Here is a 16,293-nt window from a genome sequence, read left to right as displayed (position 1 = left end):
ACATTGCTGGCAGTTACTGCGCCGCTCAGAGAGCGCTGAAGGGAAACCACTGTTGTGTGTTCACACTGTCGGCTGCCTGCATAATAGCATGTTCACACTTGCGGCACTTGCAGTGGTATTCAGAGTGGTGCACTCTGGGCAGCTATCCCACAAAGCATCTCTTCCTCTTCTGCCGCTAAGAGTTGTGGGAAGGTGGAGGGGGGCATCCTGGGTCCTGTCCCAATGCCGTGTGATGCCCTGCTTTGCATCCCAGCAATCCCTGTGCTTCTGTCTGCATCTGGCACCATCTTTCAATGGTTTGTGTACTGCGGGCTATGCTTCTTCCCTCTACAGGAATGGATCCTGCACTGTTGACCAATATGCTGCTCACTCTCACTAACATGTCACGAGTGGCAGTGGAGTTATTTCTTAAACTACAAAGGCAAGAGGAGTTCGACATTGATCTCGACACATGCAGTAGCTCTGACACGAGATGGCTTGTGGCATTCATGGAGGTGTTGACCACAGTGAAACACCACTTTTGGGCTCAGGAAACAAGCACTGAGCATTGGGATCATATCGTCATGCATGTTTGCGATGACGGGCAGTGGCTGCACAACTTTTGGATGAGGAAAGCCACCTTCATGGGAGTGTGAAGAGTTCGCCTCAGCCCTGCGGCGCAAGGACAAGAGAATGGGAGCTGCCCTGTCGTGGAGAAGCATGTGGCGATTGCACTGTGGAAGCTGGCTACTCCAGACTGCTACCGATCAGTCACTAACCAGTTCAGAGTGGGAAAGTCAACCGTTGGACTTGAGTTGATGGAAGTGTGCAGGGCCATTAATCACATCCTGTTCCAAAAGACCGTGACTGCTTTCAATTACCTGAAGGGGGGTTCCAAAGAGGACGGATCTAGACCTTTCTCAGTGGTATCAGATGACAGAACAAGGAGTAATGGTTTCAAGTTGCAGTGGGGGAGGTTTAGGTTGGATATTAGGAAAAACTTTTTCACTGCGAGGGTGGTGAAGCACTGGACTGGGTTCCCTAGGGAGGTGGTGGAATCTCCTTCCTTAGAGGTTTTAAGGTCAGGCTTGACAAAGCCCTGGCTGGGATGATTTAGTTGGGGTTGGTCCTGCTTTGAGCAGGGGGTTGGACTAGATGACCTCCTGAGGTCCCTTTCCTAACCTCTGGCTGTGTTACTGAAGTCCTCAAATCACAATTTAAACCCTTCAAGTTACAGAGAACTCACCATTTACACTAGTTTAAACCTGCAAGTGACCCATGCCCCATGCTGTAGAGGAAAGTGAAAAACCCCAGGGTCTCCGCCAATCTGACCCAGGAGAAAATTCCTTCCTGACCCCAAATATGGAGATCAATTAGCCTCTGAGAATGTAGGCGATACCTGGAAAAAAATTCTCTAGTAACTCAGAGATCTCCTCATCTAGTGTCCCGTCTGCAGCCATTTGGGGATTTTTGCTACTGGCAGTCTTGTCATACCATCCCCTCCATAAACTTACCAAGCTCAGTCTTGAAGCCAGTTAGGTTTTTGCCCCACTGCTCCCCTTGGAAGACTGTTCCAGAACTTCACTCCTCTGATGGTTAGAAACCTTCACCTAATTTTGAGCCTAAACCTGTTGATAGCCAGTTTATATCCACCTCCAATTTGCTCTTCACTGGTATAGGAGATATGCTGACAGATGCCTCGCCCGGGGCAGTGCCCTCTAGTGCTACGCCTTCCTCAGAACAGCTTATTATGGATCTGTAAAAGATTTGGCTATGGCGCCCACTACTGGAGTATCTAAGCATTGCCTGGATGTCCCTGTAGACCAGCACTGTGTCCACCCTCTGTCTGGCTTTCTTCTGTGACAAACATCCCACATCTCCTCTTCTGTTCTCACAACTCTTAAGTTATCATTACTGTTGCTCACCTCTGGAATCTCTCTGTCCATGTGCCTAAAACTGAACATATAACATGAGCCCTGGGTCTCCCTGGTGCTGAGTAGGGGGAAGTAATCACCCCCTTGTTTCACCTGGTGCTCCCATTAATGGAACCCAGGGCAGCATTAGACTTGCTTTTACAACGATTCTAATATACTTACAGCAATTTCCTCTTATTCCTTTGAAAACCCTTTGCTAATAAAGTAGGACTTACTGCCACATCGCTGTGACAATACAGTAAGAAACCTGCTAACTGAGATGATGCCACTTACCAAAGAACTCCTTTGCAATGGGAGATAGAATTGTTTTAACTATTCAAACACTGCTATTTCCCTGTCTGCCAGCCAGGGCGGTGCCCCATTAAGGTAGTGAATTTCCAGGAGCAGATTATGGGCCTGCAGAGTGCAATCCAGAAGTTTATATTCTAATCACTTTTAGGGCGTAAACTTCCCGACAGTGTCATTCAGCTTTGACATCACTTATGATCCCGCACATGCTCTTTAAAGCACACTGAGGAGCCAGGTTTAGCACACACTGCAGAAGGGACCTTTCTGTCCCCAAAGTGCGTGTACTATACTTTATTTCTTGGTTCAATAAAATCCCACTGGGCCAGATATTTCAAAACATGTGCAACACCCCCTCCAAACGCAAGTTACTCACACAGAAGCCCTGATGTGCACACCTATGTGAGGAATTGGATGCACACACCCCTTTCTTACATTACAGACACAGATCATGGGAGTCACATTGGGTCTTCAGGCATACAGGCTGGGGGTGCACAAAGCATGCACACTCTTTTGCAGACACACCTAGCAATCTGCCCCATTACTGCGAAGTGCTTTTCAGGGCTCTGGGCAGAATACCTGCAGCCTTTGGCCTCCATCACCTTCTGGGACACGTTAGTGTGCAAAGCTTGTCTCAACCTCCACCCTCCCAAACCAAGATTCACCAGGATAGAGACTCACCTGTGTTTTCCTTATCCTCAGGTCAGCAGATGATCTATTCAATCCTTCCTCTTGTTCAATACTCTGTTCAATACCTGGTTGTGGACAGAAGAATGCAGCTTATTTTAGACTGTTTAGAAGGGAATAAAGGTTGCTTTGCAAACCAATTCTAAAAGCCAGAATACATGTGGATTTGAGACGCATCTGGATCCCACTGCAATCCTCATGTCCTGAGATACTAGCCCATTTTATCCCAGGCTGAAAGCAGTTTTCCTGAGCACAACCACTAGCTCCAGCTGTCTCTTACCTTTCCAGACAAGTACAGACAAGTGCAGTACTGGTTACTAATTTAAACAGCTGAAGACTACATCTAAAAAAAAAATATGGAGATACACCTATCTCATAGAACTGGAAGGGACCCTGAAAGGTCACTGAGTCCAGCCCCCTGCCTGCACTAACAGCACCAAGTACTGATTTTGCCCCAGATCCCTAAGTTGCCCCCTCAAGGACTGAATTCACAACCCTGGGCTAAGCAGGCCAATGCTCAAACCACTGAGCTATCCCTCCTCCCTTTACAAAATATATGGAGATATACCTATCTCATAGAGCTGCAAGGGACCCTGACAGGTCACTGAGTCCAGCCCCCTGCCTTTACTTGCAGGACCAAGTACTGATTTTGCCCCAGATTCCTAAGTGCCCCCCCTCAAAGATTGAGCTCACAACCCTGGGTTTAGCAGGCCAATGCTCAAACCACCTGATTCGGACTATGACCCTTGGTATTGACTCTGGCCTGGACCTGACTACAAACTCCTCTGCAACTCCCCACCTCAGGGTTGCCCTTGCTCTGATCCTTGGCCATGACTGTCCTTGTTGGAATCCTTGCAATTATTCTCTTAGTGGTTACAAATTGATTATTTATTCCAGAATCTTTCCGTGGATTGAAGTTAGGCTGACTAGTCTGTAACTCCCCAGGTCCAATTTGTTCCCCTTTTTAAAGACAGGTACTATGTCAGCTCTTCTCCAGCCCTCTGGGACCTCACCCATCCTCCGTGAGTTCTCAGAGATTCTAATGGTTCTGAGATTGCTTCTGCTAGTTCCTTAAATACCCTACGGTGAACTTTGTCAGGCTCTGCCAACTTGACTACATCTACTTTATCTACATGTTCTTTAAACTGTTCATTCCCTATTCTGGCTGGGGTTCCTTTAGTCTTTTGTTAATATTAATTGTATTGAACAGCTAGTTACAATTAACCTTCTTAGTGAAGACTGAAGCAAAACAGGCATTAAACACATTTCTACTTGAGATCTTCAATTATTAGCTCTCCTTCCCTACTAAGTAGCGGGCCTATACTTTGTGTTTCTCTCACTCATAATGTATTTAGAGAACTTGATCTTATTGCCTTTTATGTCCCTTGCTAGTAACTTGTTTTGTCCCTTAGCCTTTCTGATTTTGTCCCTACATGCTTGTGCTATTCTTTCTGTGATTTGTCGTATGTCCACTTGTTGTGGGATTCCTTTTTGATTTTCAGGTCATTAAAGAGTTCCTAATGGAGCCATATTGGCCTCTTACTATTTTTCCAATCTTTCCTTTGTACTGGTATCGTTTGGTGTTATGTTTCATATTGTCTCTTCAAGAAACTGCCAACTCTCCAGAACTACATTTTCCCCTTGATTTTCTTCCCATGGGATCCTGTGACAATCAGGGTCCAGACACCCCAATGGGAGAACAGGGAGTTTGAACCCGAAAGAAAAAGTACTTGAACAAACTGATTGTACACAATGTTAATACACTAGAACCACATGCAAACGAAGGTCTTTTATGAAAGCTTCTCATGCTCTAAACTTAATAATCATTATGAGGTATGTACGCAGGCCATGCTTGTGATGCTTTCATTTGTGTCTATAGAGAACTGTGCTCATAAAACTTCAGCTCCAGCAAGACTCATAGAATAGCAGAGTTAGAAGGGACCTCAGGAGGTCATTTAGTCCAATCCCCTGCTCAAAGCAGGACCAATCCCCAGACAGATTTTTGGCCTCCTCAAGGATTGAACTCACAACCCAGGGTTTAAGCAGGCTAATGCTCAAACCACTGAGTTATCCCTCCCCACGCTCACACTACAGTGAGTGTTCAGAAAGGAAGAGGCACCTCCCAAGTCATTTGTCTACATGAAACCAACTTCGGGTACCCACCCAGCCCAGCGAAGTACAAAGGAGAATCATTAAATTTAATGGAAAGACACAGACATCCTGGCTCTTAAATCAAGAGGGGTTTTCCACGTTCTGAATAAATATGAGTCACCATGGACTAAGAGACAAAGAAAAGCGAGGCAGGTGGGGGAAGCCTTTTCAAAACAGGCTTGTGTCTGAGGCTTTTCATCCAGAATTTGGGGGACTGTCTGGAAGGTGGGAGGCTGTCTGTGAATGCTGGATCCAGCCTATGGCTAGTGGGTAGGCTGGGAAACTGTTCAAAGGAAATTGCGAACTTGTATTAGAAAGGGGATTTTATCTAATATTATAATGTGAAGCCAGAAGTGTGGTGCCATTTATTTACTGTGTAACTTGTATCTGTGTGCTCTCCCTTCCTCTGTCATCTCCAAGTTTGTGGTTTTTCTGTTAAATACACCTTTTGTTTATTTTTACTCCTCACAGTCCTCTGGTGTGCAGACTGTGCGGAGTGTGAGTGCCAAAGTGAGTTTGCACCCTCAGCAAGTTCACCGATGACACTAAGCTGGAGGGAGAGGTAGATATGCTGGAGGGTAGGGATAGGATATAGAGCAGGCCTGCACAACTCGTAAAGCGGCGAGGGCCACATTACTCCAAAGAAAACAGCTGAGGGCCGAAATCCCCCGGCACCGCGGAAACACCGCCCCCCCCGGGCTCAGCGGAAACACTCCGCCCCAGCACCGCTCAGCCCTGCAGAAACAAACCCTCCTTTCCCAATGCTGCCCCACCAGAACAGCTGTGGGCCAAAAAGGAAGGTTGGGGGTGGGGAGGTGATACTTGATTTTAAATCAATCATGGGCTCCCAGCTGAACAGCTGGCTGGGAGCCCTCAGGGTCAAATTAAAGGGTCCGGGGCTCCGGCGGCTGCGGGAACCCGGAGCTTTGTGGGGCTGGGGCAGGGATTTAAAGGGCCCAGAGCTCCTGCTGCTGAGGGGAGCCTGAGCCCTTTAAATCCTAGCCCCAGCGCATCTGCTGGAGCCGCCGGCGGGATTCAAAGGGCTCTGGGCTGCCCGTGGCGGCGGGGAGCCCTGAGCCCTTTAAATCTCAGCCGCGGCTGAGAATCTCTGCGGGCAGCTCAGAGCCCTTTGAATCCCGGCCGCGGCTGAGATTTAAAGGGCTCTGGGCTCCCACGGCTGTGGGGAGCCAAGAGCCTTTGAATCCCGTCCGCAGCTGGCAGGGCCGGCTTTAGGAAGTGTGGGGCCCAATTCAAACATTTTCGGTGGGGCCCCGGCAGGGATGACTGAAAAAAAAAACACATGTAAAAAAAAAGCCTTTCATTTCTTAGCAACTGGTTCCCTATAAAAAGTTCTGCCACAGTATGTATTTTTTGTACCAGTAGGGTTACCATACGTCTGTATTTTCCTCCTGGATGGCGATTTAAGATCCAAAAAGCCTGACATGTCTGGGAAAGTACAGATGTATGTTAACCCTACCTAAAGTTCTTTTTTAAAAAGATGGGTCTGAACTAGAAATGAGCTCTGCCACTCCCTGAGGGTGTGCTAGGGTGCACGTGTGGGTCCCAGCTCCATCCTGCCCACCTCATTGAAGCAGGTGTGCAGGGTTACTTCCCTGGGAACTACAGGGCACCAGTGGACATGGAGCTGGCTGGAGGTAGGCTCTGGCTGCAGGCTGGGCAAGGGCTGTGGGGCAGGCTGGAGACAGCGTTTGGGATGGGCTGGCTGGCTTCAGGCAGGACCACAGGGGGGGTGCGGCACGGGTTGGCAGGGCTGGAGATAAAGGAGTGCAGGACTGGCTGGCTTCAGGCAGGGGGGTGCGGCAGGGGTTGGCTGGAGACAGGGAAGGGGGTGCAGGGCTGGCTGGAGACAGGGGTTGGTGCAGGGCTGAAGGCAAGGCAGGGGGTGAGGGGCTGGCTGGAGACGGGCTGGCTGTGGGCAGCGGATGCAGGGCTGGCTGCAGACAAGAACTGGTGCAGGCAGGGCAGGAGGTGCGGCAGGGGTTGGCTGCGGGCAACTGGTGCAGGTACAGGGGGTATAGCCCATCCTGTATGGTGAGTGCCCCCTCCTCCTGCCTCCCCTACCAGGGTAGCAGTAGCAGCCCGTGGCTCAGGAGCTATTTAAAGGGCCTGGGACTCCCCTGCCTCCACTGCCCCAGCTCTGTAAATAGCTGCAGGAGCCCTGGGGAAGTGGTGGGGCTCCAGGGGTTATTTAAAGGACCAGGGCAGGAAAGGCATCTGGAGACACCCACCCCCCCGCTACCCCAGGGCTCTGGGGACTATTTAAAGAGCCCGTGGCTCCCTTGCTTGTACCTCCCCAGCCCTTTAAATAGCTGAGGGAGCCCTGGGGAAGCGGTGTGGCTTCAGCGGCTATTTAAGGACCGGGGCAGCAGAGGCAGCTGGAGCCCCGGCCCTTTAAATAGCCCCCAGAGCCCCCCGCTACCCCAGGGCTCTGGAGGTATTTAAAGGGCCCGGGGCTCCCCTTCTTCTACTGCCCCAGCCCTTTAAATAGCCACGGGAACCCTGGGGAAGTGGTGGGGCTCCGGTGGCTATTTAAAGGGCCGGGGTGGTAGAAGCGACAGGAACCCTGGACTTTTTAAATAGCCCCCAGAGCCCCACAGTCCTACCCCAGGGCTCCAGCCGTGGTGCTCTGGTGGCAATTTAAAGGGCCTGGGAGCCACAGGCCTTTTAAATAGCCCCCTGGGGAAGCTTTTGCCGGTACACCGTACTGGGGCTTGGGCATGTGGCCCTCTTAGGGGCGGGCTGATTCAGGGGAATTGGATGAATTGGCCTAAAGTCGGCCCTGGCAGCTGAGATTTAAAGGGCTCTGGGCTCTCTGTGGCTGTGGGCAGCCCAGAGCCCTTTGAATCTGGGCCAGGGCTGAGATTTAAAGAGGTCTGAGCTCCCCACCGCTGGGGGCAGCCCAGAGCCCTTTGAATCGCGGCCGGGGCTGGGATTTAAAGGACTCTGGGCTCCCTGCAGCTGTCGGCAGCTCAGAGCCTTTTGAATCCTGGCCGCGGCTGAGATTTAAATGGCTCTGGGCTCCCCACCGCTGCGGGCAGCCCAGAGCCTTTTGAATCCCGGCAGCGGCTGAGATTTAAATGGCTCTGGGCTCCCCACTGCTGCGGGAAGCCCAGAGCCTTTTGAATCCCGGCCGCGGCTGGGATTTAAAGAGCTCTTGGCTCACCGCCGCTGCAGGCAGCTCAGAGCCTTTTGAATCCCGGCTGCAGCTGAGATTTAAAGAGGTCTGAGCTCCCCACCGCTGCAGGCAGCCCAGAGCCCTATGAATCCTGGCCGCGGCTGGGATTTAAAGAGGTCTGAGCTCCCCGCCACTGCGAGCAGCCCAGAGCCCTTTGAATTGCAGCCGCAGCTGGGATTTAGAGGACTCTGGGCTCCCCGCAGTTGTGGGCAGCTCAGAGCCTTCTGAATCCTGGCCACGGCTGAGATTTAAAGAGCTCTGAGCTCCCCGCCGCTGTGGGCAGCCCAGAGCCTTTTGAATCCTGGCCGCGGCTGGGATTTAAAGAGCTCTGAGCTCCCCGCCGCTGTGGGCAGCCCAGAGCCTTTTGAATCCCTGCCATGGCTGAGATTTAAAGAGCTCTGAGCTCCCCGCCACTGCGGGCAGCCCAGAGCCTTTTGAATCCCTGCCGCGGGCTGCACAGTGAGCCTCTGCGGGCCGCGTGCGGCCCACGGGCCGTATGTTGTGCAGGCCTGATATAGAGGGACCTAGATAAATTAGAGGACTGGGCCAAAAGAAACCTGATGAGGTTCAACAAGGACAAGTGCAGAGTCCTGCACTTGGGACAGAAGAATCCCATGCACTGCTACAGACTAGGGACCGACTGGCTAAGCAGCAATTCTGCAGCCTAGTTACTCCTTGCAGCGTGACCTCAGCAGCCTTTCTAGTCCTGAGTCTTCCCAAATCCATCCTTCCTCAGTTCTTAACCACCAGACACTCAGACCCTTCCCCTCTGGTTCGTCATCCCCAAAGGTGTGAAACCAGTCCCCACTTATCATAGAATCATAGAAGATTAGGGTTGGAAGAGACCTCAGGAGGTCATGTAGTCCCACCCCCTGCTCAAAGCAGGACCAACTAAATCATCCCAGCCAAGGCTTTGTCAAGCCTGACCTTAAAAACCTCTAAGGATGGAGATTCCACCACCTCCCTAGGGAATCCATTCCAGTGCTTCACCACCCTCCTAGTGAAATAGTGTTTCCTAATATCCAACCTAGACCTCCCTCACTGCAACTTGAGACCATTGCTCCTTGTTCTGTCACTGCCACCACTGAGAACAGCCGAGCTCCATCCTCTTTGGAACCCCCCTTCAGGTAGTTGAAGGATGATATCAAATCCCACCTCACTCTTCTCTTCTGCAGACTAAATAAGCCCAGTTCCCTCAGCCTCTCCTCATAAGTCATGTGCCCCAGTCCCTTAATCATTTTCATTGCCCTCTGCTGGACTCTCTCTAATTTGTACAAAAGGGGGATGTGGAGTGGGGGAACCAAAACTGGACAGAATACTCCAGTTGTGGCCTCACCACTGTCAAACAGATGGGAATAATCACTTCCCTCAATCTGCTGGCAATGCTCCTACTAATGCAGCCCAATATGCTGTTAGCCTTCTTGGCAACAAGGGCGCAGTGCTGACTCATATCCAGCTTCTCATCCACTGTAATCCCCAGATCCTGGACACTGAGTTTTTGCTGTGCTGTTTTTCCAACAGATCTCTGGGTAGTAAAATTACTCTGGGTCCCATCTTTTGGATGTTTTAGTTTGTTCTAGAAATGCCTCATCTAGCTGCTCCTCCTCCTGATTTGGTAGTCTGTACAGAACCCTCACCTGTTTTCTAATTTAGCTCTTCCCCACTTATGCCCCCAACCTCTCACCCTGGTAAGAGATCATGCTGCTCCTCTGAAGCTGGAATGATACCCAGCAATTCTCAAAGTGACTTTGTCTGTACGGGCCAAAGTATAAGCAAGTTGTTAATGGACACTTGGTGGAGTCACTGTGTGCACCTCCCTCTCCGATAGACACTCTCTATAACCGTGCCAGCCATTTTCAGCTTGGGATGTGAGTGCACTGATATGGCTTCCCCTCCAGAGCTCACCTAGAGTCATCACTGCATTTCTAAAGCATTCACATGGACTCCCCAATGGAACACAACATCATTTGCACATCACTAGATGCAGTGAGAAATTCCAGAGCTGAAAGGCCCCAGTAAATGAGCCACGCTCAAAGTGACATAGACACACTTACAAAATAAAACAGGCCAGGTGGCTAGTCCCTGTCCACAGGAGGCTTTGTATTAGGAAGTGATCCAGTAACACTAAAGGATGGACTTTGGGGCTGTGCTATTCATTTCTGGGGAATGACTCAGACTCCAAGGCCAGAAGGGACCACTGGGACCATCATCTGACCTGTGTAACACAGGCCATGGAACTTCCCCAAAATGATTCCTAGAGGAGCTCTCTCAGACAAACAGCCAATCTAGATTAAAAATGGCCAGTGATGGAGAATCCACCATGACCACTGGTGAGTTGTTCCAGTGGTTAATTACTCTGTTTAAAATTTACACCTTATTTCCACTCTGAATTTGTCTGGTTTCAACTGCCAGCCACTGGATTGTGTTATACCTTGCTCGGCTAGACTGAAGAGCCCATGATCAACTATCTCTTCCCCCTGTGGTCAAGTCACTCCTTAACCTGCTCTGTGTTAAGATAAATAGATTGAGCTCCTGGAGTTTCTCAATATAAGGCAGGTTTTCTAATCCTTTAATCATTCTTGTGGCTCTTCTCTCAAACCTCTGTAATTTATCAACACCCTTCTTGAATTGTGGACACTAGAACTGGACACAGTATCTGAGCAGTGGTCACGCCAGTGTCGACTACAGAGGTAAAATCACCTTTCTGCTCCTACTTGAGATTCCCCCGTTTATGCATCCCAGGATTGCATTAGCTCTTTTGGCCACATCGTAGCACTGAGAGCTCACGTTCAGCTGATTATCCAGCATGACTCCCAAGTCCTTTTCAGAGTCCCTGCTTCCCAGGATAGAGCTCCGCACCCTGTAAGTGTGGCCCACATTCTTTGTTCTAGAGGTATACATTACATTTAGCCATATTAAAAGGCACATTGTTTGCTTGTGCACAGTCTACCGAGTGATCCAGATTGCTGTGAAGAGTTCTCTGGCACCTTATAGACTAACAGACGTATTGGAGCATGAGCTTTCGTGGGTGAATAACCACTTTGTCTATAAGGTGCCACAGGATTCTTTTCTGCTTTTACAGATCCAGACTAACACGGCTACCCCTCTGATACCAGATTGCTGTGTATCCAGTCCTGTACTGGCCTGTCCTCTTTGTTATTTACCAACCCCCAATATTTGTGTTATTCAGCAGCAGCAAAAAAGAGATTTGCCTTTTTAACTATGCCTGGTACTGCAGCCAAGTGAAATTAATGCTTCACCTGCCCCAAAGGACATGCATTACTGTACAGAGAGGAGCAACTGTATCAGTCCCCATCAAGCAGAGAGCCAGGGAGGGTCTAGCACTGCTTAGCCATGTGGGAGAAGGGCTGCTCTGCTTGCTGCACAGAGAAAGAATGAGAAATGTGACTGCGCTCAGATGAAAAACAGGGATGCCCTTTTTTCACTCCCAGATCAAAACATGCTAGTTCCAGATGTTACCGGGCCACAGAGCCGGAGAAGGGCATTCTACAGGCCAGCCATGTTTAATTCCTTCTCTTGAAATCCACAGAATACAGATACAATGGAACTGCCTTCTTAATCCTACAGGACGCAGCCAATTCTTCCATTAAGAACAGCAGGAGGGTTGTGTTCATTCCCAAAGGACAAGCAGTCTGCAACTTTGTGCTGCGCTCACTGACCAAAGCAAGCTCAATCTCATATAAGGCCCTATATCCACTGCAGTTAAACTGTGGCTGGGCTGCAGTCTCCAGCCACTGTGGTTGCCCAAATCCTGGCTGGAGAGGCAGTGCAGCCCTAGCTGAACACGTCTCATGGGCTCCTGGGGGGTTCCATGCTCTTTGGTTCAAATGTTTTCTCTCCTAATCAGAGCACCCCAACACGCGGTAATATAACCCTCAGGTCGATGCTTTCATTGTCCTCACTTCCTAGTTGTTACAAAGACTGATTCTTCTGGTAATGAAAGCTGTCAATCAAGCTCACTCCATTCCCCTTCTGTGTTTCCCTGAGGCAGGAAGATGCTAACAAAACGGAGCACACTGATGAAATAAGTTTACCTTCCTTGACTCTATGTCTGCTCTCTCCCCGCACTCCTGTCCTCCCCTCCAGAGCCCCATGCTTTCTCAACAGGCACCTGATCTCAGTCTGAGAGACACAGGAAGGGAGAAATCTATGTCTGGAAGATTCTGATTATTGTGCTGGACACTGGAGACGCAGCCTGTGCAGCTGATGGTGGACCTAGTGAAGACGAGTCCATTTCCATCCGGGTGATGTGAACCCAGGACAAGGTAGAAGAGAAAGTTACTCACCTTGCAGTAACTGAGGTTCTTCGAGATGTGTGTCCCTGTAGGTGCTCTACTCCAGGTGATGGTGCATCCTGGCGCCGTTGATAGGAGATCTTCATAGCAGTGTCTGGTCAGGATGTACACGCTCAGCTGCTGTCTTGTGGCATCATTAGGGTCTGCCTGAGCGCGTGCATCCCACAGCCCTCTCAGTTCCTTCTCTACTGTAGAGTTGTCTGAGAGGGGAGGAGGGTGGGTAGGGGAGCACTCTCAGTTACTGCAAGGTGAGTAACTTTCTCTTCTGCTTTGAGTGCTATCCCTGTGGGTGCTCTACTCCAGGTGAATGTGAAGCAGTACCCCTATGGTTGGTGGGATTTTGGAGTTGCGTGAGGGACAGTGGTAGACAGTACCATCTGGCCGACTATGGCGTCTGCCGTGGTATCCCGTGTGACAGCATAATGTTTGGCAAATGTGTGATTAGATGTCCATGTGGCCGCCCTGCATATGTCTGTAATAGGTATGTTGTGGAGGAAGGCAACAGATGTTGACATCACCCGAGTAGAGTGAGTTCTAATACTCTCTGGTGGTTGAACATTCTGGGTCTGATAGCAGGATCTGATGCAGTCTGAGATCCACTTGGAGAGTTTTTGCTTAGAGATAGCATCACTTTTTGATCTCTCGGTAGTAGAAACAAATAGCTTAGGGGAATTACAAAATAGTTTAGTTCTGGCAAGATAAAATGCAACGGCCCATCGAACATCAAGGGTATGTAATGTCACTTCTTGTGGAGTCGTGTGAAGCCTGGGATGGAATACAGGTAAGTGTATTGGCTGGTTAAGGTGGAAGGGAGACACCACCTTGGGGAGGAATTTGGGGTGGGGTAGCATTGTAACCTTGCCTTTAGAGAAAATGGTGTAGGGAGGGTAGGCCATCAGGGTGCTTATTTCACCAACCCTTCTTGTTGACGTTATGGCAACTAAGAAAGCCACTTTCATGGACATGTGGAGCAGGGATGAGGTAGCCAGGAGGTTTCGTGAGATCGCAGAGAACTAGGTTGAGATTCCAGGAAGCTACTGGTGAATGAATCTCAGGGTAGAGATTTTGCAGGCCCGTGAGGAAGCATTTCATGGTAGGGTGGGCAAAAAGTAAATAGCTGTCCAGAGTGTAATGGAAGGTGGTAAGAGCCGTGAGGTGTACTCTGATAGAACTGAGCGAAAGCCCGTCCTGTTTTAGTTCATAAAGATGGTCTAAGATGTGAGGGAAGGTTGCAGTCTGGGGTGTCAGGCGTCTGTGGAAGCACCGAGGGAGAAGCGTTTCCATTTTTGCAGGTAAGTCTTATGAGTGGAGTCCCATCTACTGCGCAGGAGGACATATTGGACCTGTTCCGAGCAGGCTAATTCGTGGGATTGAAACCATGAATGAACCACGCCATCAGATGGAGTTTCCGGAGCTGCAGATGAAGAGGCCAACTGCAGTTCTGGGAGAGGAGATCTGGTCTGTTGGGGAGAGTCCTTGGAGGACGGATGGACATGCATAGCAGGTAAGGATACCATGTTTGTCTGGGCCAAGATGGGGCAGTAAGTATGACCCAGGCCTTGTCCTCTGTGATCTTGCGTAGAACCCTGTGTATCGTGGAATCGGTGGAAAAGCATACCTGAGAGAATCGGTGGAAAAGCATACCTGAGAGAGCTGTTCCAAGGAATGAGGAACACATCCCCTAGAGATGCGTTCCTAAGTCACACTTTGGAGCAAAATAGATGGCATTTGCGGTTCTGAGGAGTGGCAAACATGTCTATCGACGGAGAGCCCCAGTCGCAGTATTGTGAGATGTAATTCCCATTTGTGTTCCTCGGAGAAGTGTCTGCTGAGTGTGTCGGTGTCAAGGAGAAGATTGATGTGCAGATAGGGATCAGCAGCCCTGTATCTTGTGGTCTCCTACGTGCGCTCCACAACCTATCAGGGAAGCGTCTGTGGTGAGCATGAGTACTGGGGAGTGTGGATGGAAGGGAACACCCATGCATAGGTTCTCTGGTTTTGTCCACAAACGTAGGGAGGCCAATACATTTGGGGGTGGAGTCAGTGTTATGCAGAAACGCTGTCAGATGGAGGCTGGCCAGATTGGGGTGGAGGAGGCAGCCCTCGTGCTGAGAGAGTAGGTCCAGGAGAAGCAGCAATGGCCGGGGAGGGGCCACGAGTAAGTCTAAGAGGGTCCTGTACCAATGCCGTCGGGACCATGCTGGGGCGATCAAAAGGACGCATCCGTTTTTACTTTCTCCAGGACCTTGGCAATGAGGGGAAACAGGGGAAAAGCGTAAAGAAGTTGACCTGACCACGACAGGAGGAAGGTGTCCGAGATCACGTTCCTCCCCACACACTCCCTGGAGCAGAACCCCTGGCAGCAGTGGTTCTGTCAGGTCGCAAACAGGTCTACTTGGGCAGTGCCCCACTCTCGGAAGAGAGCTGATGAGTGACCTCCGGGTGAAGCGACCACTCGTGTTGGGAGGAGAAAACCCTGATCCAGCGATCGGCCTGCGTGTTGTTGGCGTCTGGCAGGTGGAAAGCTTTCAGGGAGAGGTTGTGGGCTATACAAAACTCTCAGAAGATGAGAACTTCCTGGCCGAGGGCCCAGGACCTCGCCCCACCTTGCCTGTTGATGTAAAACATAGTGGTGGTGTTGTCCCTGAGTACTCTGACCACCTTGCCACGTAGCTGCAAGCTGAACGTCACGCAGGCTAAATGTATCACCCTGCATTCCCTGATATTTATGTGAAGGGACACCTCTCCGGTGGACCAGAAACCTTGGGTCAGTGAGATCCCTATGTGTGTCCTCCAGCCCAAGTTCGACGCGTCGGACACTAGTTTCAGCAACAAGAAAGGGTCCCAGAAGGGAATTCCCTAAAGCATATTGGCTGGGCAGGACCATCATTGTAGCATGGAGTTCACCTGCGCCGGTACCGAGAGGACTTTATCGAGTTTGTCCTGGGCATGGGAGAACTCTGAGGCCAATCAGAGCTGGAGGGGCCTCATACGAAGCCTGGCATGGCGGACCACATATGTGCACACTGCCATGTGGCCCAGGAGCTGTAGGCACGCACTGGCCATGGTAATGGGAAACACCCGTGACCAAGGCTATAAGGCCCTTTAAGGTCCGGAACCTGTCCATGGGAAGGGAGGCTGTGGCACTGGAGGCATCCAGGAAAGCGCCTATGAATTCTATGCGCTGCACCGGGACCAGTGTCGACTTGGCCTTGTTTACTAGGAGGCCTAGTTTGGCACATGTGGCCAAGAGCAGGTCCACGTGGTTGCGTACCTGGGATCATGAGCTGCCCTTGAGTAGCCAGTTGTCGAGATTGGGGAATATCTGTACCCCTTGGCATCTGAGGTAGGCTGCCACTACTGCCATATACTTTGTGAACACCCAGGCCAAAGGGGAGGACCATAAATTGGTAGTGGTTCTGTCCTACTGGGAAGCAAAGGAAGCCTCTGTGCCCCTCGAATATGTGGATATGGAAGTAAGCGTCCTGAAGGTCCAGGGCCGCATGCCAATCGCCAGGGTCCAGAGAGGGTATGATACATGCCAGAGAGACCATGCGGAACCAGCATTTTGCCATGAATCAATGAGGCCTCGCAGATCCAGGATGGCTCTGAGCCCCCCTTTCGTCTAGGGGATCAGGAAGTAACGAGAGTAGAATCCTTTCCCCCGGAATTCCCATGGAATCTTCTCCACAGCTCCCAGGCTGAGGAGCCAACCCACTTCCCGCTGTAGCAGGGGTAAACGTGA

At 50.6% G+C, this 16,293-nt stretch overlaps 2 protein-coding genes across 5 annotated transcripts in view; both read right to left on the bottom strand.

Annotated features, from left to right (window-relative positions):
- The window catches only part of STX1A (syntaxin 1A), a 251,783-nt gene that overhangs the window by 63,733 nt on the left and 171,757 nt on the right, over window positions 1-16,293 (bottom strand). For all 4 annotated transcript variants that reach the window (XR_007770371.1, XR_007770372.1, XM_050929224.1 and 1 more), the window contains exon 5: window positions 2,880-2,953. Coding sequence is in view for 2 of the 4 variants with exons in the window: in XM_050929224.1 (XP_050785181.1) it covers window positions 2,880-2,953 (74 nt within the window). In the remaining 2 variants the exon portion in view is untranslated. The remainder of the gene's footprint in view (window positions 1-2,879; window positions 2,954-16,293) is intronic.
- LOC127037472 (uncharacterized) overlaps window positions 1-16,293 on the bottom strand; it is a 269,283-nt gene that overhangs the window by 197,653 nt on the left and 55,337 nt on the right. The window lies entirely within an intron of this gene.

The sequence above is a fragment of the Gopherus flavomarginatus genome, chromosome 19 (genome assembly GCF_025201925.1).
Source record: "Gopherus flavomarginatus isolate rGopFla2 chromosome 19, rGopFla2.mat.asm, whole genome shotgun sequence".
In the NCBI taxonomy this organism is placed as follows: Eukaryota; Metazoa; Chordata; order Testudines; family Testudinidae; genus Gopherus; species Gopherus flavomarginatus.
This window is presented reverse-complemented; position numbering and strand designations above follow the sequence as displayed.